Source organism: Cetorhinus maximus, chromosome 5, assembly GCF_964194155.1.
Source record: "Cetorhinus maximus chromosome 5, sCetMax3.hap1.1, whole genome shotgun sequence".
Taxonomy (NCBI): Eukaryota; Metazoa; Chordata; class Chondrichthyes; order Lamniformes; family Cetorhinidae; genus Cetorhinus; species Cetorhinus maximus.
The window spans coordinates 164,909,599-164,935,195 of record NC_135883.1 but is presented as its reverse complement, the minus strand read 5'-3'; the positions used below and the strand labels follow the sequence as shown (position 1 = coordinate 164,935,195).

The window sequence follows — 25,597 nt, the reverse complement described above, 5'->3', positions numbered from 1 at the left end:
TTTTTCATCCTTCCAGTTTTGTTTCCTTATGCCACTTATACACATGGCATAAGACAACATGAAAGGATGTAAAGTGCCAATGGCCTTGGCACCCAGGGCATAAAACACCAAGTGTCTATTCCTTAGATGGTATTGCCGTAACATTATACCATGGAGGACTTCACACCAGATCCAGACAGCTCCCTCACCCACCATAGAAAGGTTACAGCACAGAAGGAGGCCATTCAGCCCATCTTGTCTATGCAAGCCCGAGGACACCCAGGTGCCCTTTCTAATCCCACCTTCCTGCACCCGGCCCATAGCCCTGCAGTTTACAGCACTTAAGGTGCAGATCCAGGTACTTTTTAAAAGAGTTTAGGGTTTCTGCCTCTACCACCAACTTGGGCAGCGAATTCCAGACACCCGCTACCCTCTGCGTAAAAAGGTTCTTCCTCATGTCCCCCCTACACCTTCTGCCACTTATCTTGAATCTATGTCCCCTGGTTCTAGAATCCTCCAGCAAGGGAAACAATTTTATCCTGTCCACTCTATCTATTCCTCTCATAATTTTGTACACCTCAATCAAGTCACCTCTCAGCCTTCTTTGTTTTAAGGAAAATAACCCCAACCTACCCAATCTCTCCTCATAGCTACACTTTTCTAATCCTGGCAACATTCTTGTAAACCTCCTCTGCACTCTCTCCAGAGCTATTACATCCTTCCTGTAATGTGGCGACCAGAACTGCACACAATACTCCAGTTGTGGCCTCACCAGTGTTTTATACAATTCCAACATTATATCCTTACTTTTATATTTTATACCTCTGCTAATGAAGAAGAGCATTCCATATGCCTTCTTTACAACCTTGTCTACTTGAACTGCTGCCTTCAGGGACCTGTGTACTTGTACGCCAAGATCTCTCACTCCATCTACCCCTCTTAGTATATTCCCATTTATTGTGTAATCTCTGTAACTGTTTGACCTCCCTAAATGTATGACCTCACACTTCTCTATGCTAAAATCCATCTGCCACTTTACCGCCCACTCCACCGGCCCATCTATATCGTTTTGGAGATTATGACTATCCTCTACACTATCCACTACTTGGCCAATCTTCATGTTATCTGCAAATTTCCCAATTGTGCCCCCCACGTTCATGTCCAAATCATTAATATATAACACAAACAGCAAGGGTCCCAACACCGAGCCCTGTGGAACACCACTTGAGACAACTTTCCATTCGCAAGGGCATCCATCAACCATTACCCTTTGTTTCCTGTTACAAAGCCAACCTTTTATCCAGTTTGCCACATTACCGTGAACCCCATGGGCTTTTACTTTCCTGACCAATCTGCCATGTGGGACCTTGTCAAATGTCTTGCTAAAATCCATGTACACAACATCCACTGCACTACCTTCATCAACCCTTCTTGTCACTTCCTCAAAGAATTCAATCAAATTTGTGAGGCAAGACCTTCCTTTAACAAATCCATGCTGACCATCCCTGACTAGTCCATGCCTTTCCACATGGCAGTTAATCCTATCTCTCAGGATTGATTCTGCTAATTTGCTCACCACCGATGTAAGACTAACTGACCGATAATTGTTTGGCATTTCCTTTGATCCCTTTTTAAACAATGGAACTACGTTTGCATTTCTCCAGTCCTCCGGTACCTCCCCTGTATCTAGTGAAGATTGGAAAATCATCCTCAGAGCATCTGCTATCTCCTCCCTGACTTCCTTCAGCAGCCTCGGAAACAATCCATCTGGCCCTGGTGACTTATCAACTTTCAAGGATTTCAACCCTTCGAGTACTTCCTCTCTCTTTATGACTATCCCGTCCAATATCTCACAGTGTTCCTCCTGGGCTACTATATCTACATCCTCCCTTTCCTTTGTAAACACGGAGACAAAATATTCATTCAAAACCCTTACCACAGCCTCTGCATCTACTCACATGTTTCCATCTTCATCTCTGATAGGTCCCACTTTTTCCTTAACTAGCCTTTTAGCATTAATATATTGGTAAAACATCTTTGGGTTATCTTTAACTTTACTTACTAATCTTTTTTCATGCCCTCTCTTTGATTTCCTTATTTCCTTTTTTACTTCATCCTTGCACTTCCTATATTCGTCTAGGTTATCTGCAGTGCTTAGTTCTTTGTGCCTATCGTACGCTTTCTTTTTCTGTTTGATCTTCCCCTGTATTCCTCTAGACAACCAGGGGGGTCTAGATTTGGCAGTACCACTCTTATTTTTGTTGGGGACATGTCTACTTTGTACAATTAGGATCTCGCTTTTTAGTACTTCCCACTGGTTTTCCACTGGTTTATCCACCAGCAGTGCTGTCCAGTCCACCTCAGCCAAGTCCCTTCTCATTTCTACAAAATTTGCCTTCCCCCTGTTCAAGACTTTTACTCCTGCCTTATCTCTGTCCTTTTCAATGGTAATGTTAAATCGAACTGAATTGAGATCACTGTCCCCGATATGGTCGCCAATTGTCACTTCACCCACTTGCCCTTCTTCGTTCCCCAAGACTAGGTCTAGAATTGCATCTCCTCTCGCTGGGTTTGTCACTAATTGGTTGAAAAAATTTTCCTGGACACACTGAATGAATTTTTCTCCCTCAGTGCTAATATTGTTTGAATCCCAGTTGATATTAGGATAGTTGAAGTCTCCTACTATTATTGCCCTCTTGTTCTTACAAGCAGAAATTTGCCTACATATTTGTTCTTCTATCTCCCTTTCACTATTTGGGGGTCTGTAGTATACTCCCAGTAGTGTGACTGCCCCTTTTTTATTTCTAAGCTCAATCCCTAAAGCCTCGTTTGTTGACCCATTTAGTATATCATCCCTTCTCACAACTGGAATTGATTCTTTAACCATTAGTGCTACCCCCCTCCTTTTTTATCTCCTACTCTATCGTGTCTGAAGACTCTATAACCAGGGATATTAAACTTCCAGTTTTGTCCCTCCTTTAGCCAGGTCTCCGTTATAGCAATGACACCCTGCTGTCATGGGTCTACCTGTGCCCTTAACACATCTACCTTGTTTGTAATAATCCTTGCATTGAAGTATAAACAGTTTAACCCCATCAATTTCCCTTGCTGGACACTTTTTAAACTTGGCTTCTCCTGTAACTCCATGTCTATCACAATGTCCCTAGCAATGTTCTACCTCCATTTTTCTGATCTGAATCTGACCTATCTGATCCTACTCCTGGGATCCCATCCCCTTGCCATACTGGTTTAAATACTCCCCAACAGAACTAGCAAAAGCCCCCTCAAGGACACTGGTCCCAGCTCTGCCTGGGTGCAGCCCGTCTGGTTTGTACAGGTCCCACCTTCCCCAGAACCGGTCCCAGTGCCTCAAGAATCTGAATCCCTCCCGGCTACACCATCTCTCCAGCCACGTGTTCATTTGGTCTATCCTCTTATTCCTGCTCTCGTTAGCACGTGGAACTGGGAGTAATCCTGAGATTGCTACATTTGAGGTCCTGCATTTTAATTTATCTCCTAACTTCCTGTACTGAGCTTGCAGGTCCTAATCCCTTAGTTTACCTATGTCGTTGGTACCAATGTGTACCACAACTACTGGCTGTTTACCTTCCCTCCCCAGAATGTCCTGCAGCCGCTCCGTGTCATCCTGGACTCTGGCACCAGGGAGGCAGCATACCATCCTTGATTCACATTTGCGGCCACAGAAGTGTCTGTCTGTGCCCCTAACTATTGAATCCCCTATCACTATAGCCCTTCCACTTGTTTTCCTCCTGCCCCTCTGAGCAGCAGAGCCACCCATGGTGCCGTGAACTTAGCTGTTGCTTCTTTCCCCTGAGAGGCCATCCCCCACCCAACAGTATCCAAAGCGGTATATCTGTTAGAGAGGGGGATGACCACAGGGGACTCCTGCACTACCTTCCTGACTCTTTTACTGTTCCTGATGGTCACCCATTCCCTTTCTGCCTGTGTAATCTTCACCTGTGGTGTGACCACCTCGCTAAACGTGCTATCCATGACTTGCTCAGCATCGCGGATGCTCCACAATGAGTCCACCCGCAGCTCCAGCTCCGAAATCTGGTTAGCTGGAAGTTGCATTTGGACACACCTTCCGCACACATGGTCACCAGGGACGCTGGAAGCGTCCCTCATTTCCCACATCCTGCAGGAGGAGCATATCACGGGCCTGAGTTCTCCTGCCATGACATCCCTCTCGACTAAGCTGGTTACTCACTTAAAAAATATGCTAGCTCGGGGCCTTATTTATGTTAGCTAGGAACCTTGTTTCTTGACTAATTATACTTGTACAGTACTACTCTATACTTTTAAAAAAAATTTTTTGCTCCTACCTCAGTATTAAGCAATGATTTACTTTAATAGATAGAAAAAAAAAACTCACCAGGAATTACTCACCAATCAGGTGCTTTTTTAAAAATCCACTTTCGGAATAGTGTCCCTCACAGGTCTGGTGCACTCCTGAAGGGTACTGCCTCTCCCTCTCTCTCTCTTTTTTTGGTTTGAGGAGGAGGAAGGGATGGAAACACTGCAGCAATGTAATGTTTGGGGCTATTCCGTTCTTTGACAGTGAGTCTTCCTTGATCCCCTTCTGAGTTGCGGTGACTGCTGACTTCTCCCAGAATGCTTTGCAATCACTTCTCACTACCGCCCTCATTTGGATTCTCTTCCTCCTGTTAAGGGCAGGGGTCCGTCTCCACGATCCCCTTCTGAGTTGCGGTGACTGCGCTGACTTCTCCCAGAATTTTTTTTTTTTTTTGTAAAAATATACTTTATTCATAAAAATCTTCAATCACATTCAAAACCATTTCAAAAACAACATTACAAGGGTACAATCCAGGTTAAACTTTTACAAAATGTATCACCAGGTGCATCAGTACAAACAATATTACAGTCATTTACAGCCTTTCATTTTGATCTGTACAGCCCGAGGGGCTCTAAACAGTTCCCAGTCTCTCGGTGCGCTGTGGTAGAAAGGTCTTAGACAGCGACCCTTCCCCATTGCGCCTTTGCGGCAGCTGCCCCAAGCTTTAGTGCGTCCCTCAGCACGTAGTCCTGGACTTTGGATTGTGCCAGTCCGCAACAATCGGTCGGGGACAAATCTTTGTGCTGGAAGACCAACAAGTTTCGGGCAGACCAAAGCGCGTCTTTCACCGAGTTGATGATCCTCCAGCTGCAGTTGATGTTTGTCTCGGTGTGTGTCCCTGGGAACAGCCCGTAGAGCACAGAGTCCTGTGTCACAGAACTGCTCGGGATGAACCTCGACAGCAACCACTGCATCTCTCTCCAGACTTTCTTTGCAAAGGCACAATCCACAAGGAGGTGAACAACGGTCTCTTCCCCACCACAGCCACCTCGAGGGCATCGTGCAGAGGGGGTGAGACTCCTGGCGTGTAGGAAGGATCTGACGGGGAGGGCCTTTCTCACCACCAGCCAAGCTACGTCTTGGTGCTTGTTGGAAAGTTCTGGCGATGAGGCATTCTGCCAAATGACTTTGACAGTCTGCTCGGGGAACCATCCCACAGGGTCCACCCTCTCCTTATCCCTCAGGGCCTCTAGGACGTTACGTGCTGACCACTGCCTGATGGACTTGTGGTCAAAGGTGTTTTTCTGCATAAATTTTTCCACCAGGGACAGGTGGTACGGCACGGTCCAACTACTTGGAGCGTTCCGCGGCAGCGTGGCCAGACCCATCCTTCGCAACACCGGGGACAGGTAGAACCTCAGCACGTAGTGACACTTGGTGTTTGCGTACTGAGGGTCTACGCACCGCTTGATGCAGCCGCACACAAAGGTGGCCATCAGTATGAGGGCGATGTTGGGCACGTTTTTTCCCCCTTTATCTAGAGGCTTGTACATCGCGTCCCTGCAGACACGATCCATTTTCGACCTCCAGATAAAGCGGAAGATGGCTCGAGTGATCGCCATCGCGCAGGAGTGTGGAATGGGCCAGACCTGCGCCACGTACAGCAACAGCGAGAGTACCTCACACCTGATGACCAGGTTCTTACCTGCAATGGAGAGGGAGCGTCGCTCCCACATGCCCAGTTTCCTTTTCACCATAGCCACTCGCTCCTTCCAGTTTCTAACGCATGCCCCGGTCCCTCCGAACCATATCCCCAGCACCTTCAGGCCGTCAGCCCTGACAGTGAAGGGGACAAAGGATCGGTCAGCCCAGTTCCCAAAGAACATGGCCTCGCTCTTCCCACGATTTACCTTGGCTCCCGAGGCCAGTTCGAACTGGTCGCAGACGTGCATCAGTCTGCGCACCGACAGCGGATCCGAGCAGAAGACGGCGACGTCGTCCATGTACAGGGAGGCTTTTACCTGAGTGCCTCCACTGCCTGGGATCGTCACCCCTCTTATGCCCGGATCCTTCCTGATGGACTCGGCAAAGGGTTCTATGCAGCACACAAAAAGGACAGGCGAGAGAGGGCAGCCCTGCCTGACTCCAGATTTAATCGGAAAGCTATCTGTTTCCCACCCATTGATTGAGACTGCGCTACTGATGTTAGTGTAGAGCAGTTGGATCCAATTTCGAATTCCCTCCCCAAAGCCCATTTTGGAGAGCACATCCCCCATGTAGGTGTGCGATATTCTGTCAAAGGCCTTCTCCTGATCCAAGCTGATGAGGCAGGTATCCACACCCCTGTCCTGTACATAGGCAATCGTATCCCTGAGCAGCGCCAGGCTGTCAGAGATCTTCCTGCCTGGCACAGAGCAGGTCTGGTCAGGGTGAATCACCAATTCCAGAGCGGATTTGACCCGGTTGGCGATGACCTTGGACAGAATCTTATAGTCCATATTCAACAGTGAAATGGGTCGCCAATTTCTAATTTCCTCCCTTTCCCCCTTGTGCTTGTAGATGAGGGTGATGATGCCTTTCCTCATGGATTCTGACATGCTGCCGGCCAGGAGCATACTCTCGTACACTTCTAGCAGGTCTGGGCCGATCAAGTCCCACAGAGCCGAGTACAACTCCGCCGGCAGGCCGTCGCTTCCGGGGGTTTTACTCTTCTCGAAGGACTCGAGGGCCTTAGTCAGTTCGTCAGGAGTTAGCGGTTTGTCTAGGCTCTCCCGCGTACTGTGGTCTAGGACCTCCGTGATAGAGGACAGGAAGGACTGGGAGGCCGTGCTGTCCGTGGGCTTCACGTCATACAGTCCGGCATAAAAGGATTTGCTGATCCTCAGAATGTCGGACCGTGATGACTTTACTGAGCCGTCTTCTTCCTTCAGGCTGCTGATCACAGAGCGCTCTCTGTGTACCTTTTGGAAGAAGAAACGTGAGCACGTCTCATCCTGCTCCACGGAGCGGACTCTGGAACGGAAGATGATCTTGGAGGCCTCCGAGGCAAAGTGCGAGGCTTGCTGGCCCTTCACCTCTTGGAGCTCCTCCTTGACATCGACCCCCATCGACTGCAGCCGGAGCAGATTCTGCATCTTTTCCTGGAGTCGGGACATTTCCCTCTGTTCCTTTCTAGCTTTCTGGGTGCCTTTGAGGATGAAAAACCTCTTGATGCTTCCCTTGATCACTTCCCACCAGTGTGTCAGGGACTCAAAGAGGGGTTTCACGGTTCTCCAACCTTTGTAATCCCTCTTGAGCTCCTCAATGTTCTCTGGGGTCAGCAGTTGCACATTTAGCTTCCATGCCCCCCTGCCCACCCTCAGGTCTTCCTCCAAGTGGCAGTCCGCCAGTAGGAGGCAGTGGTCAGAGAAGAACACCGGCTTGACGTCGGTGGATCTGACTGTGAATGCACGGGACACAAACAGGAAGTCTATCCTGGAACGAATGGACCCGTCTGGCCGCGACCAGGTGTATCTACGCTGCGCTCCGTCTGCAGGGTTGCTGAAGACGTCGTGCAGCTTGGCATCCTTAACTGTTTCCATCAGGGATCTGGACGTAGCGTCCAATCTGCTTCCGGCCCTGCCGGATCGTCCAGCCTCATCGATGATGCAGTTGAAGTCCCCGCCCAGAATGACCGGCCTGGAGGTCGCCAGCAGCAGTGGGAGCTGCTGAAAAACCTCCAGCCGCTCAGCCCCTTGTGCCGGGCCGTACACGTTAATTAACCAGAGTGGAGCGTTCTTGTACATTACGTCTGCTACCAGGAGTCGCCCGCCCACCACCTCCTTGACCTCGGAGACGGTGAAGTTGCCTCCCCGCAGCAGAATACCCAGGCCGGAGGAACGAGAGTCGTTTCCGCCCGACCAGATCGATGGCCCGTGGGACCACCATCGTGACCATTGCCTGTAGGAGCTGAGGTGCGGTATCGCACACTCCTGCAGAAACAACAGGTCAGCTTTGACCTTGGCTAGGTAGTCCAAGGTCGCAACACATCGCGTAGTAGATTTAATGCTACGCACATTTATGGATACAATCTTTAAACCCATATTAAAGCATTTATTCTCCTACCAAACCCACTGTCTCTGAGAGTCCCAGACCTTTAGTCTGCTCCTTCATACCCGTAGTGAGCTCAAATTCCTTCACTTTGGATGGGCTGAGGTAGATCTCCTTGGCCGTGTTCTGCTCCAGTGGCATCTGGAGGTTCACGTAGTGAGCGGATTTTGAGATGACCTTTGCTGGAGAAGCTTCTCCAAAACTCACCCCCTCTGGGGGGTTGCTGTTCCCGGCTTCCTGGAGCTGGGGTGCGATGATTGCCTCACTGCTCCCAGATTCCAGGGGCTGTGGTGCACTGGCCTCCTCAGGTTGCAGGCAAAGTTGGGGTGCGTTGGTCTCCTTGTTGTCTCCAATTTTCTGGAGCTCGGGTGTCTCGTCCTCCAACGCCCTGGAGCTTTGCCGCCTCTTCTGTCGGTGCCGCTCTGGCACTTCCTCATCCGAAGAGCTGCTGCCCTTGTCATCCGTGTCGGATGGGAGACGCCTCTTGCCGCTTCTCTGGGAAACGCCTTTGCTTCTTCTTCGCTCCCTCTTACTTTTCTTGTTCTTCACCGTCCGCCACTCCCCCTGCTTGCGCTGACTTCTCCCAGAATGCTTCTTAGTCACTTCTCACTACCGCCCTCTGTTGGATGCTCTTCCTCCTGCTAAGGGCAGGTGTCCTTCTTCTCGATCCCCTTCTGAGTTGCAGTGACTGCGCTGACTTCTCCCAGAATGCTTCGCAATCACTTCTCACTACCACCCTCATACATGACATTTTCATGAGGGATCACACACAATGATCAGGAACAGGAGCCCTGATTCTTTCCCCATAAACAATGATTCCAATTGTACTCAGCATAGCCCTTCCAACTGTACGGCTTGGCTCCACAAAGCAATTGCCCATCCCTAGAGTTACCAGAGATTGTCAAGAGTCAGTAACATGTTACAACTCAGATCGCCAGGCAGTGAAGGATAGAACTGGAGTCTGGCCTTCATACACTTACAGGCTTTGATTTACAGACACACGTTACATATTGTGCATCTCCAACCAATAGCACCTTTTTCAATGATGATAGCAAAATGCTTTGGATGCTGGAAATCTGAAATAAGAACAAAAAGTGCTGGAACAACTCAACAGATCTGGCAGTACCTGTGGAGAGAGAAACAGAGTTAACTTTTCGAGTCTGTATGATATACAATTAACATAACATTGATGTAGCAATGGAGTCACATATAGGCCAGACGGACAAAGGATATTGGTGAACCAGTTGAATTTTTACAACAATGCAACAACTGCCTGGACCCTTTCCCTTGAATAATACTAGTTTTTTACTTACCAAGAAGGAATTTGAACTCATGTTCAAATACTCCAGGTCTCTGGATTTATAGTCCAGTACTGTAACCACAATACCTTACCCTTTACTCACACCCAGCCTCTCAGTTCGTAATCCAGTAATGTAATTGCCTTACCCTTAACTTAGTAAGCCATGGGGGTACTTTTTTAAAAATTCATTCACCCTTGAGAAGGTGGTGGTGAGCTGCTGCTTTGAACTGCTGTAGTCCATATGATGTAGGTACACTCACAGTGCTTTTGGAGAATTCCAGGATTTTGACCCAGCGACAGTGAAAGAATGGTGATATATTTCCAAGTCATGATGGTGGGTGACTTGCTGCATGCTGAAGGTCTTCACAAGTTCATTACTTCCATGCTCTACCCCATAGGTGATCGATACTCTCGAGTCGTATTTGCCTCAGCGGATGGGGAGAACTTGTGGCGAACACAATCAATTAAATCGATGTGCAATCTCGACAATACCAGGGTATGTACAGACTGACGTTATATTATCACACACACCATATACATACATTGCTGGTTAAAGAGGAAATTAACACAATAGTGAGGAAAGATATTAGCTCCGACGATGTGGAATCTGTACGGGTAGAGCTGAGAAACACTAAGGGGCAAAAAACATTAGTGGGGGCTGTATATAGACCCCCAAACTGTAGTGGTGATGTTGGGAATGGCATTAAATAGGAAATTAGAGACGCATGTAATAAAGGAACATATGTAATTTTGGGTGACTTTAATCTGCAAATAGATTGGGCAAATCAAATTAGTAACAATACCGTAGAGGAGGAATTCCTGGAGTGTATTCGGGATGGTTTTCTGGATCAATAAGTTGAGGAACCAACTAGAGAACAGGCCATCCTCGACTGGGCATTGTGTAATGAGAAAGGAATAATTGGCAATCTAGTTGTGCGAGGCCCCTTGGGGATGAGCAACCATAATGTGATAGAATTCTTCATCAAGATGGGGAGTGACGTAGTTGATTCTGAGACTTGGGTCCTGAATCTTAATAAAGGAAACTATGATGGTATGAGGCACGAGTTGGCTATGATGGATTGGAAAACGTTACTTAAAGGGATGATGGTGGATAGGCAATAGCAAACATTCAAAAAGCGCATGGGGGAACTGCAACAATTGTTTATTCCTGTCTGGCACAAAAGTAAAACAGGAAAGGTGGCCAAACCATGGCTTCCAAGGGAAATTAGAGATAGTATTAGATCTAAGGAAGAGGCATACAAATTGGCTTAAAAAAACAATAGTCCTGAGGATTGGGAGCAGTTTAGAATTCAGCAAAGGAGGACCAAGGGATTGATTAAGAAGGGGAAAATAGAGTAGGAGAGTAAGCTTGCAGGGAACATAACAACTGACTGTAAAAGTTTCTATAGGTATGTGAAGAGAAAAAGATTGGTGAAGACAAATGTAGGTTCCTTACAGTCAGAAACAGGGGAATTTATAAAGGGGAACAAAGAAATGGCTGACCAACTAAATACATACTTTGGTTCTGTCTTCACAAAGGAGGACACAAATAACATACCAGAAATGTTGGGGAACACAGGGTTTAGTGAGAGAGAGGAACTGAAAGAAATCAGTATTAGTAAGGAAATGGTGTTGGGGAAATTGACGGGATTGAAGGCCGATAAATCCTCAGGGCCTGATAGTCTACATCCCAGAGTACTTAAGGAAGTGGCCCTAGAAATAGTGGATGCATTGGTGGTCATCTTCCAAGTTTCTATAGACTCTGGAACATTTCCTACAGATGGGAGGGTACCTAATGTAACCCCACTATTTAAAAAAGGAGGTAGAGAGAAAACAGAGAATTATAGACCAGTCAGCCTGACGTCAGTAGTGGGGAAAATTCTAGAGTCCATTATAACAGATTTAATAGCTGAGCACTTGGAAAACAGTGGCAGAATCGGACAGAGTCAGCATGGATTTACAAAAGTGAAATCATGCTTGACAAATCTACTGGAATTTTTCGAGGATGTAAGGAGTTGATGAGGGGGAGCCAGTGGATGTGGCTTATTTGGACTTTCAGAAGGCTTTTGACAAAGTCCCAGATAAGAGATTAGCATGTATAATTAAAGCACATGGGATTGGGGGTAGTGTATTGAGATGGACAGAAAACTGGTTGGCAGACAGGAAACAAAGAGTAGGAATAAACGGGTCTTTTTCCAAATGGCAGGCAGTGACTAGTGGGGTACCGCAGAGATCGGTGCTGGGAACCCAGCTATTCACAATATATATTAATGATTTAGCTAAAGGAACTAAATGTAATATCTCCAAATTTGCAGATGACACAAAGCTGGGTGGGAGGGTGAGCTGTGAGGAGGATGCAGAGATGCTTCAGTGTGATCTGGACAAGCTGAGTGAGTGGGCAAATGCATGGCAGATGCAGTATAATGGGGATAAATGTGAGGTTATCCACTTTGGTAGCAAAAACAGGAAGGCAGATTATTATCTGAATGGCTATAAATTGAGAGAGGGGAATGTGCAACGAGACCTGGGTGTCCTCGTACACCAATCGCTGAAGGTAAGCATGCAGGTGCAGCAGGTGTAAAGAAGGCAAATGGTATGTTAGCCTTCATAGCGAGGGGATTCGAATACAGGAGCAGGGATGCCTTGCTGCAATTGTACAGGGCCTTGGTGAGACCACACCTGGAATATTGTGTGCAGTTTTGGTCTCCTTATCTGAGGAAGGATGTTCTTGCTATAGAGGGAGTGCAGCAAAGGTTTACCAGACTGATTCCTGGGATGGCGGGACTGACATATGAGGAGAGATTGAGTCGGTTAGGATTATATTCGCTGGAGTTGAGAAGAATGATGAGGGATCTCATAGAAACCTATATAATTCTAACAGGACTAGACAGGGTAGACGCAGGAAGGATGTTCCCGATGGTGGGGGAGTCCAGAACCAGGGGTCACAGTCTGAGGATATGGGGTAGACCATTTGGGACTGAGACGGGGAGAAATTTCTTCACCCAGAGAGTGGTGAGCCTGTGGAATTCGCTCCCACAGAAAGTAGTTGAGGCCAAAACATTGTATGTTTTCAAGAAGGAGTTAGATATAGCTCTTGGGGGCGAAAGAGATCAAAGAGTATGCAGAGAAAGTCGGAGGCTATTGACTTGAATGATCAGCCATGATCATAATGAATGGCGGAGCAGGCTCGAAGGGCTGAATGGCCTACTCTTCCTATTTTCTATGTTTCTATGTTTCACAGAACCATAGAAAAGTTACAGCACAGAAAGAGGTCATTCAGCCCTGCGCCAGCCAAAAAATAAAAAAAAAACAGTTGCTCATTTTAACCTCTCCTTGCAGCACCTGGTCCGTAACCATGCAGGTTACAACACTTTAGGTGCAGATCCAGGTGCCTTTTAAATGTTGAGGGTTTCTGCCTCCATCACCAAACCACCAAACCAGGTAGTGAATCCCAAACATCTACCACCCTCAGTCGTTACTTCAGCATCTCCTGTGTTGCCCAGTTCACTGTCGTGCATCATATCCCTCATTTCCTTTCCCTCTCTAGCCTCTTGAACCCATTTGTAGCATCTGCTTTAACAGTTTTCATAATAGGATTGGAATTATTTTTGGAATGAAATAATTTTGTTTAGAGATTTGCCTTTTTTAAATTCCCTTTGATTTTTGCCCTCCAGATTTCTCCATTAATTGAACAGTAAATGGAGGGAGGTTGGGTGATATGGAAAAGCAAGTATTTGGGTGTTCATGTTCATAAGACATGAAGAGCAGCAGCTCAAGTGGTCAAGGCCATGAAAAAGCTCATAGAACACAGGGTTTTATGGTAAGATGCATGGAATTTGACACGGGGAGTCTAAACCATTCCAAGACCATAGTTAGAATGATGTGGGCTCTACACTAAAGGAATGTTGTTGAGGCGATAGAGAGGATGCAGCGTAGATTAAGCTACAATGTTGCCTGGTATGAGGAAACTGAATCAGAAATGCACAGCAGAGATGATGGCTATTCGGCAATCATGCCGACTCTGTGAAAGAACTCCATTAGTAACAACCCCCAGTAACTTACCCACCCCACCACCCTGAATCTGCTCTTTTCCGATAGATCTGCAAACTTTTCAATAAAATTTATTTTTCAAGTTATTATTGAATCTGCTTCCACCATCCCTCCAGGCAATAAAATCTCCTCAAATCCCCTCCACTTTGAGGAACACTACAGGCCTAGAAATGAATCTAGACAGTTCGGTAATTATTCAATTCCTTAAACAACTGATTTTAAAAACAAATTCAAACCCAAAAAACCCAGTTTATATATGGAAATCACAGACCCTTAACGGCACAGAATGTGGCCATTCGGCCCATCATGTCTGCACCAGCTCTCCAGATGAGCATTATGACCTAGTGCCATTGCCCTGCCTTTTCCCCGTACCCTTGCACATTGTTTTTATTCAAAATTCACCTAATTTCCTCTTGAATGCCTCGATTGAACCTGCCTCCACCACACTTCCAGGCAGTGCATTCCAGACCCAAACCACTCATGTGAAAAAGTTTTTTTCTCACGTCATATTTGTTTCTTTTGCAAATCACTTTAAAAATCTGTGCCCCCTTGTTCTCGATCCTTTTATGAGTGGGAAAAGCTTCTCCCTATCTACTCTGTCCAGCCCCCTCGTGATTTTGAATATCTCTATCAAATCTCCTCTCAGCCTTCTTCTCTCCAAGGAGAACAGTCTCAACCTCTCCAATCTATCCTCATAGCTAAAATTTCTCATCCCTGGAACCATTCTTGTAAACCTCCTCTGCACTCTCGCCAATGTGTTCACATCCTTCCTATAATTTGGCACGCAGAACTGTACACAATACTCCACAATATTTAAAACTGGTTTGAATTTTTTTTCTTTGCAGATCCGTTCACACTTTCAGTTTGGGGACCTTTGCCAGAGGACGTCGGCTGCCTCCTGCTGCCCCAGCTGGACACTGGGCAACTACATCGCCATCCTCAACAACCGATCCTCCTGCCAGAAGATCACTGAGCGAGACGTGGCACACACGCTAAAACTCCTCCGCTCCTGCGTTAAATATTACCACAACGGGACTCTGGGGCCTGACTGCTGGGACATGACCACCCGTCGCAAAGACCAGCTCAAGTGCACTTCTGTGCCACGCAAGTGCACCAAATATAATGCCGTCTACCAAATTCTCCATTATTTGGTGGACAAGGACTTCTTGAGCCCCCAGACCTTGGACTATGTGATTCCAGCATTAAAGTACAGCATGCTGTTCATCCCCACAGAGAAAGGGAAAAGCATGATGGGCATTTATTTGGACAACTTTGAGAATTGGAACTGTTCAGATGGTGTCACCACCATTGCAGGAATAGAGTTTGGGATCAAGCACAACTTGTTCCAGGACTACCTTCTGATGGATACCGTGTATCCTGCCATTGCGATTGCGATTGTTCTGTTGATAATGTGCATGTATACTAGATCCATGTTCATCACCTTGATGACCATGTTCGCCATCATCAGCTCCTTGATCGTCTCCTACTTCCTCTACAGGATCGTTTTTGGCTTCAAATTTTTCCCATTCATGAACCTCACGGCGCTCATTATTCTGGTGGGGATCGGGGCAGATGATGCCTTTGTGCTGTGCGATGTTTGGAACCACACTAAGTTTGACAAGCCCCAGGCAGAATTGGCAGAAACAGTGAGTGTCACCCTGCACCATGCAGCCCTCTCCATGTTTGTCACCAGCTTCACCACCGCAGCTGCCTTCTATGCCAACTATGTCAGCAACATCACCGCTATCCGGTGCTTCGGCGTTTATGCTGGCACCGCCATTCTGGTCAACTACATTTTAATGGTGACCTGGCTCCCAGCAGTGGTGGTCCTGCACGAACGCTACTTGCTGCATTTTTTCCAGTGCGGTGAGAAGCCCGGGCAGCGGGCCTACCGCGACAGCTGGCCAGCGCGACTATGCCGCAAGTTGCAGAGCCTTCTGCTGGCTGCATCCGAGACGTCCCGGATATTCTTCGAGAAGGTGCTGCCTTGCATTGTCATCAAGTTCCGCTACATCTGGCTGTGCTGGTTCCTGGCCCTGACCATTGGTGGCGCTTACATCGTCTGCGTCGACCCCAAGATGAAGTTGCCGTCGCTGGAGCTCTCCGAGTTCCAGGTGTTTCGCTCGTCACACCCCTTTGAGCGCTACGATGCGGAGTTCCGCCGGCTTTTTGTTTTCGAGCGGGTACACCATGGTGAGGAGCTGCACATGCCCATCACGCTGGTGTGGGGCATCGCACCTGTGGATGGTGGTGACCCACTCAACCCTCATAACAAGGGTCGATTGCGGCTGGACGCTACCTTCGATGTGGCCAGCCCCACCTCCCAGTTGTGGCTCCTGCGCTTCTGCCAACGGCTGAGGAACCAGACCTTCTTCCACCAGACCGATGAGCAGGACTTCACCAGCTGCTTCGTCGAGACCTTCCGGCAATGGATGGAGAATCAAGACTGCGAGGAGCCCACCCTGTATCCATGCTGCAGTCAGTCCACCTTCCCCTATAAGCAAGAGGTTTTTGAGCTGTGCATCAAACGTGCCATTATGGAGCTTGAGCGTAGTACTGGCTACCACTTGGACAGCAAGACACCAGGGCCCCGCTTTGACATCAATGATACTATCCGAGCTGTGGTCCTGGAATTTCAGAGTACCTACCTCTTCACGCTGGCCTACGAGAAGATGAATCATTTCTACAAGGAGGTGGATGCCTGGATCATGGAGGAATTGAAAGCTGCTCCGGCTGGCCTCAGCAACGGCTGGTTCGTCAGCGGCCTGGAGTTCTTCGATCTTCAGGACAGCCTTTCGGATGGCACCTTGGTGGCCATGGGGCTCTCGGTGGCTGTGGCCTTCAGCGTCATGTTACTCACCACCCGCAACGTGGTGATCAGCCTGTACGCCATTGTCTCCATCACCGGGACCATCTTCGTCACAGTGGGCTCACTGGTACTGCTGGGCTGGGAGCTGAACGTTCTGGAGTCTGTCACCATCTCTGTGGCTGTGGGTTTGGCTGTTGACTTTGCTGTGCATTATGGTGTGGCCTACCGTCTGGCCCCAGAGTCGGACCGCGAGGGAAAGGTGGTCTTCTCCCTGAGCCGGATGGGGTCTGCCATCGCCATGGCTGCCCTAACCACCTTTGTAGCTGGTGCTATGATGATGCCCTCCACTGTCTTGGCCTACACACAGCTTGGAACCTTCATGATGCTCATCATGTGCATCAGCTGGGGCTTCGCCACCTTCTTCTTCCAGTGTATGTGTCGCTGCCTGGGGCCACAGGGCTCCTGCGGCCAGATCCCCCTGCCCAAAAGGTTGCAATGCCACAGCTTGCCTCAGCCATCCCCTCCCCATGCTGGCCGCGGACGGAAGGAGGGCAAGAGGGTCTGCCGTGTCCACAAGCACCAGCCAGCTGGCGAGGGAGACCGGCTGGAGATGGAACATGAGCATTACGAACTGGAGCCCCTGGCTGCCAGTGAGGGTGGTGAGGCTGGTGAGAAGAAGCTAGACGCCAGTGGTGATGGCGAAGTGCTGGGCACTGATCCCCGGCTGTTAAATGGAACCCGCATACCCGCCTACCGCCCTGCCACACCAAGCCGGGGGTCAACTAACCTGTCAGCCCAAGCCAAGCCAGCGCTGCCTCAGGTCCGGTTTGTCCAGATCAGCACACGGCTGAACAGCATCCCCAGCTCGCTGGAGAGCGTCACCGCCCGGGTACATGCCAACCCCCATTAAAGCCCCCGACTGGGGCGATCTGGAGTCTCTGTAGTCAGTGGACTGCGTGTGGTTTATCATCCCATTTCCTTGGCACCCAGCTCTTCAGGGGCAACTAGATGCCACCGCTGGGCCGCCCAGAATGTTGTGCACGTGCTCATGTGCCATGTGCCACCTCTGCTACAACCACCCCCCCTCCCCCCAATCACCTTGCCCACCACACTGCCATGCTTCATACAGAGAGGCAGGTACTGAAAAGTTCTCCATTTGGAAACTTCTGCCTGTCTTCCAGCCCCACAAGAGATTTAAAAGCCAAAAAATCTCATAGCTCCCACTGTCCAGTGGGGACGAGGGGTTTGGAAGTGGGAGCAACCACGGGACCCTTCAGACAGCAGCATCTTCTCTGGACAGCTGCAGACACCAAACCCTGTACTCTTTCCTTCTGTCCCTGTGTTAATAATGGCAACTCCTCAGGACAGCACATGCCAAAACCAAAGGGGTCTTAATAGAACAGCTAACACAGACATCATGGACAGAGAGCGCATGCTCTCATGGCAGAGCCACATTCTCAAATTAAAACGGGCCAAGTAGTAACGGGGCCCAACGCTCCGGCCAAACGGAACCCTCCTGGCCGGGACCGAACCGGACAGGATTCCAGCACTCAGGGACGGCGCGCCCTCGTTTCCATTTGCTGCCATATGTCACAGCCCAGCAACTGAACCCCAGTGATAACAAAGTGCAATTGTATCGACTCCGTTCTTCCAAAGGCTGAATGAAGCCAGCGTGCCTGCTGTCTGGACAAGGCATTCAGAACTAATCAGTGAGCCCTTTGTGTACAGAGGGGAGAACACTGCGAGAGTGCTTTACCTCGAGATGAAGGCACATGTCTCAATGCCTTTTCAAAGGGGTGGGTGGGATGGGAGAGGGACAAGGGCTGAGGGGAGCGACGCCCAACAGTAAAAACTGAAATAAGATGCAGTTAAAGACACTTATGTAAGACAGAGATGGTGCCATGATAATTCCTTTTTAAAGGGAAGTCTTTGTTTCTTTCTCCAGTTATTTTTTTCCCGATCTTCCTCAGCACATCTTTTTGGGGTACTGTTCTGCAGGCGCCAACAGCTCTTATCTGTTAGGCTATTCCCCGCATCATGCCAATGTTAGCAGGCTGTTAGTCTATGAGATGGGGAGACAGGCGTTACAGTTAATCAGATCAGATCCTCACACCAGCTCCTCCACACCTCCCCACTTTACAGCAGGAGTTCTTGAATAGCCATCGAAAGCAGGAAAATTGGCAAAACCTACTCACCCTGACCTCAGGATACTGATGCCAACTACAGCATCACAAATACCTCCTCTCCCGTCATCCAGCTAATTCAGCAACAACCAAGGATGGAACTAAAGATGACCTTGGTTCTTATGGCTCAGTATTAAAGCAGGCATGTTGGATTCTTTACCCTATTCTTTATCCTAGCTCCACTGTCCTGCTGACATAAAAAAACAAAATGACCCACTGGAACTAATTTCTTGGAAGCTTAAATCTGGAATAAAAACAATTCCCTAATTTCTTTCCTTGCCCACACCGGCCCAGGCACAACCTGCTGCAAAGAGGAAGGTTTCAAAGTCTATCTATTGCTACTTTATTTGGCTGCAAAAAGGAGACCGAGGGATGAGACACACTGTCTTTCTCCCTACCCCTCCCTCCCCACCATCATTCCCTTTCATAATGCTGATGCAGAGAATGGAGATTGTACTTGTGCCCAAGTACTCTGTGCTGCCCCAGTACGTTGTGTCACCTCCATGCTATCCTCCCTTCCCTGTTGTTTTGGAATAAAACCTGTTGTAGGACAACTCTCCTTTGGTGGGGCTCCTGGGAGAGCAATGCCCTGAAGAGGGCTGCTCTAGATTTCTCATTGTCACAGTGTGATGCTGCCAACACCATGTTGGAAGTGCAATAAAAGGGGGCACCCCATTCTCTGCACCACCCATGTTTGCTTTTCGAAGGAGCTGGGAATCCAGCACCTTCTGCCCATTGGAGAGTGTTGTCAATGTACATCTACCATTCAAGACAAATGGTTTTTGCAACCATGCAACCATCTATTAACACTAATTCACCCTGTCATAACCACTGCTCACTTAATTACTGATGACTCAGTCCAGTTTATTGATTTGGACATCATTACAAATCTTTGATCCAGGCACGAATCTCTTGACCCCCAAGAATAAAAGTGGGCCAGTCCCCACCAAAGCTTTCAGAATATTGTGCATCATTATCCATTGGGTCAGTAGTGTCTCTCTCTGCTCCCTCACCGCCCCTCCACCACCATATACCATCGGTTCCAGCAAACGTCAGGCCCAACTGTGACCATATCACGTTTTTACACACAGGTTTTTGTACACATATCGGGAGCAATTAGTGACAACGGTGAAGTTGAAACATTCAGTCAATGAACCCATTCACCTCCCGTCCGTTTCCCCTTTTTATTTTATTCTTTTTGACCCGAGTTAAGTACCGGGAGAATAATTTAATACTTGCATTCTTAATGTATGCTTTCTGCTATTTAAAAAATGTTACTACAGCTATTAAACTAAATATTCCTATTTGTTGTGTATGCATTATCAAGGAAAGCAATGTATTTACTCAAACACATTGGGGATTTACAATTATTGCTGCTATGAAAATGAAGATGATTCCCAGTTTGATACTGTGCAATTGAAAAGCTCCTCTTAATTGCTGAGTTTCAGTATCCTTTTTATTCATGCTACTGCCCCTCTTCAAGCTCTCTTCCCTCTTTCTCTCTCCCATGCCTGCCCTTGCCACATGAAAGTCCTGCTCCCAGCCTACCTTTTGGTCTTCCTATGCATTGTAAGGGTAGGGTGTGGGTCAGTATTTGGAATGGGAATTGTGATTTTCAATAGAGCTGGTAAAGATTAGAATTTGTTTTTTCCAGCTTGGGAGTCTTTGATTCTATGAATTACCCCTAGCAGCTCCATCCTTACTCCCCCACAGTACAGCGTTAGGATAGGTGTGGAGGAGCGTGGTTCCAGGGCTGCTGCTGCTCTTGCTCTGTAAATCCCTGTGGAAAAGTGCATGTCTGGCCTCAGCAAATACGTTTCCCAGGGTGGGACCACAACTGAGATACACGGGCACACTGCTGTCTCACCAAGGTGGTACAGTAAGGACACACTGTCACACCCTGTCACTGGGTGGGGAGCAACAAGGACACACTGTCACACCCTGCCTCTCGGTTGGGGACATTAAGGACACACTGTCACACCCTGTCTCTGGGGAGGGGTCAGTAAGGACACACTGTCACACCCTGTCTCTGAGGAGGGGTCAGTAAGGACACACTGTCACACCCTAGGCGTCAGTAGGGACTCACTGTCTGAGGCCCAACCATCTTCAGCTGCTTCATCATTGACCATCCAGGACAAAGCAGCTTGCTTCATTGGCACCCCATGCACAAATATTCACTCCCTCCACCACCAACACACAGTGGCAGTAATGTGTACCATCTAAAAGATGCACTGCAGGAACTCACCAAGCCTCCCTTGACAGCATCTTCCAAACGCACAACCGCTACCACCTAGAAGAACAAGAATACCAAACCATCCCAACTTGGAAATATATCGCTGCTCCTTCACTGTCACTGGGTAAAAATCCTGGAACTCCCTCCCTAACAACACTGTGGGGGTACCTACACCACATGGACTGCAGCGGCTCAAGAAGGCAGCTCACCAGCACCTTCTCAAAGGCAATTGGAGTTGGGTAATAAATGCTGGCCTAGCCAGCGATGCCTACATGAGAATGTATGAAATAGATGCAGAAGTAGGCCACTCGGCCCTTTGAGCCTGCTCTACTATTCAATTAGATCATGGCTGAGCTGTTTGTGTTTTGAATTCCACATTTCCATCTACCTCTGACAACCTTTGATTCCCTTGCCGAACAAGAATCTATCTACCTCTACCTTAAAAATATTCAATGACCCTGCCTCCACCACCTTCGGAGTTGGAGAGTTCCAAAATCACACAACCCTCTGAGAGGAAAAATTTCTCCTCATCTCTGTCCTAAAAGGGCAGCCCTTTTTTTACAAAACAATGCCCCTAGTTCTGCACTCCCCTACAAGAGGAAGCACTCTTTACTCATCTACCATGTCAAGACCAGTCAGGATCTTATAAACTTCAATCAAGTGACCCTTCAGTCTTCTAAACTCCAGTGGAAACAAGCCCAGTCTGTCTAACCTTTCCTCATAAGACAACCCGCTCATTCCAGGTATCAATCGAATAAACCTCCTCTGAACCGCCTCCAATGCATTTACATCCTTAAATAAGGAGACCAAAACTGCACACAATATTCGAGATGTGATCTGTTATGATATGGCAGGTGATATTTGCCATGCTGACCAAATCCACAAGGGAAACTTGGCCACACTATCACAACAGTTTTGCCATTTGTATTTGTTACAAGAAGATTTGTGCACTGAATTCAGAAGTAATGAGTCCACTAACACCTTTAGAGATTTTAAACATTAAATTAAAATTATTGTAAAAATTATTAATAAAGGTAAAGAATAAAACACATACACAAGACTACAATGACACGGTTACTTAATATTATAACAATTCCCAAAATTCCTAGTTAACTATTCTCCCAACTACACACTCGCTTTAAGGCAACAGTCCAAAATAGATTTTCACAGTCAGACAACTCAGCAAGGTTACCACAAGCACCCAATCGACAGTGGAATTCCAAAGGCTTTTAACGCAACTTCTCCCATAATTTAAAAATCTTTTATGTTATCAATATGGTCAGCACTTTTGGGGAAAAATCAATGTAATAACCTGCCTTATTTATCTTGTTAGTTGTAAACGTCCTACCATGTCTCCTTGAAAACCAAACACCTCTCCACTTATCCTAAAATGCATATTTCATTCAAACCCTATCTGCTGACTTTACCCTAGCTCACTCATTAGCATTTCAAATGCCCTTTTGCATCTAACTCTTTTGATAATTTCAACTTTGCAGTTTATCCGTCTCTAATTTAATTAAATCAGCCATACAGACACAACCATTCACACACACACAAACATAAGCCTACTTTACAATACCCCACAATAATATTATGAAAACATGATAGTTTCATGACAGGTCTCACCAATGCCATGTATAACTGAAGCATAATATCTTTATTTTTATGTTCAATTCCTCTTGTAATAAAGGATCGCATTCCATTAGCCATCTTAATTACTTGCTCTGCCTGCGTACTAACTTTTTGTGACTCATGTTAGTATAGTGGTTGGTATCCCCGCCTATCAAGCAGGTGACCGGGGTTCAATTCCCTGACAGGGAGACAAGACCTTGCTCTAAACTTCAGCCGTGAAGGGAGGGTTAGTGCTTCAGGGAAGGTGGTGGCATAGTGGTATTGTCACTGGACTAGTGTTCCAGAGGCCCAGGATAATGCTCCGGAGACTCGGGTTCAAATCCCACCATGGCAGATGGTGGAATTTGAATTCAGTAAAAATCTAAGGTTTAAAATCTGATGATGATGACCATGAAACCATTGTTCTTTAGGGAAGGAAATCTGCTGTACTTACTGCATGTACTCCAGACCCGCAGCAATGTGGTCGACTCGTAAATGCCCCCTGAACAAGGGCAATTAGGGCTGGGCAATAAATGTAGGCCTAGCCAGCGATGCCCATACCCCATGAACGAATTTTTAAAAAATGCACTGGAACACCTAGATCCCTCTGCACTTTGGAATTCTGCAGCTGTTCTCCATTTATGTAATACTCTGCTTTTATATCCTTCCTGCTAAAGTGAACAACTTCACATTCTCCTACACTACTCCATCTGGCAGATTTTTGACCACTCACTCAACCTATCTACATCCGTCTGCAACCTCCTGTCCTCTTCACAACATACTTTTCATGAGGACTCGAAACGTCAACTCTGTTCTTCTCCGCCGACGCTGCCAGACCTGCTGAGTTTTTCCAGGTAATTCTGTTTTTGTTTTTACTTTTCTACCCATCCTTCTGCTTGGACTAGTAACCCTGAGACCCAGGGTAATGCTCTAGGGACCTGGGTTCGAATCCCACCATGGCAGATGGTGGAATTTGAATTCAGTTAAAAAAAAATCTGTGGTTAAGAATCTAATGATGACCATGAAACTATTGCCGATTATAAAAACCCATCTGGTTCACTAATGTACTTTACGGAAGGAAATCTGCTGTCCTTCCTGGGCTGGCCTACATGTGACTCCAGACCCACAGTAATGTGGTTGACTTTTAAAATGCCCTGTGAACAAGGGCAATTAGGGATGGGCAATAAATGCTGGCTGAGCCAGTGATGCCCACATCCCATGAACTAATAAAAAAAAAATATTTCTGCAAATCTGCAAATTTAGCTACCATACCTTCATTCCCCTCAACTAAGTCATTGATATAAGTTGAGGCCCCAGCACAGACCCCTGTGGGACTCCACACGTCACATCCTGCCAATCAGAAAAAGACCCATTTATGCATACTCTCTGTTTTCTGCCAGCCAGCCAATCTTATTTCCATTCTAATATGTTACCCCCTACACCATGAGCTTTTATTTTTTGCATAAACCTTTGATGTGGCACCTTATCAAATGCCTTCTGGAAATCCAAGTACAGCATGTCTACAGGCTCCCCTTTATCCACTGCGCATGTTACTCCTTCAAAGAACCCCAATAAAATGGCTAAACATGATTTCCCTTTCACAAAACCATGCTGACTCTTCCCTATTACTTTGAGTTTCTCGAAGTGCCCAGCTTTAACCTCCTTAATGATCGATTCTAACACCTTCCCCATGACAGATGTCAAGCTAACTGGCCTGTAGTTTCCTGTTTTCTGCCTCCCTCCCTTCTTGAATAACGGGGTTATATTTGCTATTTTCCTGTCTGATGGAATCTTTCCAGAATCTAGCAAATTTTTTGAAAATTAACACCAATGTATCAACTACCTTGTTAGCCTTTTAAGACCCTAGGATGAAGTCCATCGGGACCCGGAGACTTGTCAACCCGCAGCTCCATCAGTTTGCTCAGTACCACTTCCCTAGTGATTGTAATTTCACCAATTTTCCCTCTCCCTTCCACCTCTTGACTTACAGCTGTTACTGGAATGTTTTTTGTATCCTCTATAGTGAAGATGGAAGCAAAATATTTATTCATTTCATCCGCTATTTCCTTATTATCCACTATTAACTCCCCATTCTCACTCTCCAGAGGACCAACACTCATTTTACTTAACTCTTCACCATGCTGACTCTTCCCTATTACCTTGAGTTTCTCGAAGTGTCCAGCTATAACCTCCTTAATGATCAATCCTAACTCCTTCCCCATGACAGACGTCAAGCTAACTGGCCTATACTTTCCTGTTTTCTGCCTCCCTCCCTTCTTGAATAGAGGGGTTATATTTGCTACTTTCCAGTCTGATGGAACCTTTTCAGAATCTAGCAAATTTTGCAAAATTAACACCAACGCATCCACTACCTCATTAACCACCTCTTTTAAAACCCTAGGATGAAGTCTGTCAGGACCCGGAGACTTGTCAGACCACAGCTACATCGGTTTGCTCAGTACTGCTTGCTTAGTGATCGTAATTTCACCATGTTCCCCTCTCCCTTCCACCTCCTGATTTACAGCTATTACTGGAATGTTTTTTATACCCTCTATAATGAAGACAGAAGCAAAATATTTGTTAATTTCACCCATCATTTCCTTATTATCTATTAACTCCCCAATATCACTGTCTGGAGGACCAACACTCACTTTACTTACTCTTTTCCTTTTTAAAGTTTTTTTTTATATTGGAAAAATATACTTTATTCATAAAATATCTGAACGAACATTACAAAACATTTCAAAATGGCCATCACAAAAAGTGCAATCATATTCAACTTTTCCACATAGATCATGAGGTGCTTCAATACAATCAATGAACATTACAGACATTTCAATAAGGCCATTACAGACAGTGCAATGGTATTCAAGTTATCGACATAGATCACGTTGCACTCTGAAGTGCTTCAGTACAATTATGATACATTTAGTACTCACTGCATACATTCCTTGTGAGTCATACAGCTGGAGAGGTCTATACAATTCCCAGCCCCTCGGTGCCCTGTGGCAGAAAGGTCTTAGAC

At 46.9% G+C, this 25,597-nt stretch overlaps 1 protein-coding gene across 11 annotated transcripts in view; it reads left to right on the top strand.

The window, feature by feature from the left end:
* The window catches only part of disp1 (dispatched homolog 1 (Drosophila)), a 457,303-nt gene extending 437,271 nt beyond the window's left edge, over window positions 1-20,032 (top strand). For all 11 annotated transcript variants that reach the window (XM_078542763.1, XM_078542762.1, XM_078542759.1 and 8 more), the window contains 2 exons: window positions 10,085-10,182; window positions 14,582-20,032. In XM_078542763.1, the coding sequence (XP_078398889.1) occupies window positions 10,085-10,182; window positions 14,582-17,455 (2,972 nt within the window). In that variant the 3' untranslated portion in view covers window positions 17,456-20,032. The remainder of the gene's footprint in view (window positions 1-10,084; window positions 10,183-14,581) is intronic.
* Window positions 20,033-25,597: the final 5,565 nt, after the last annotated feature.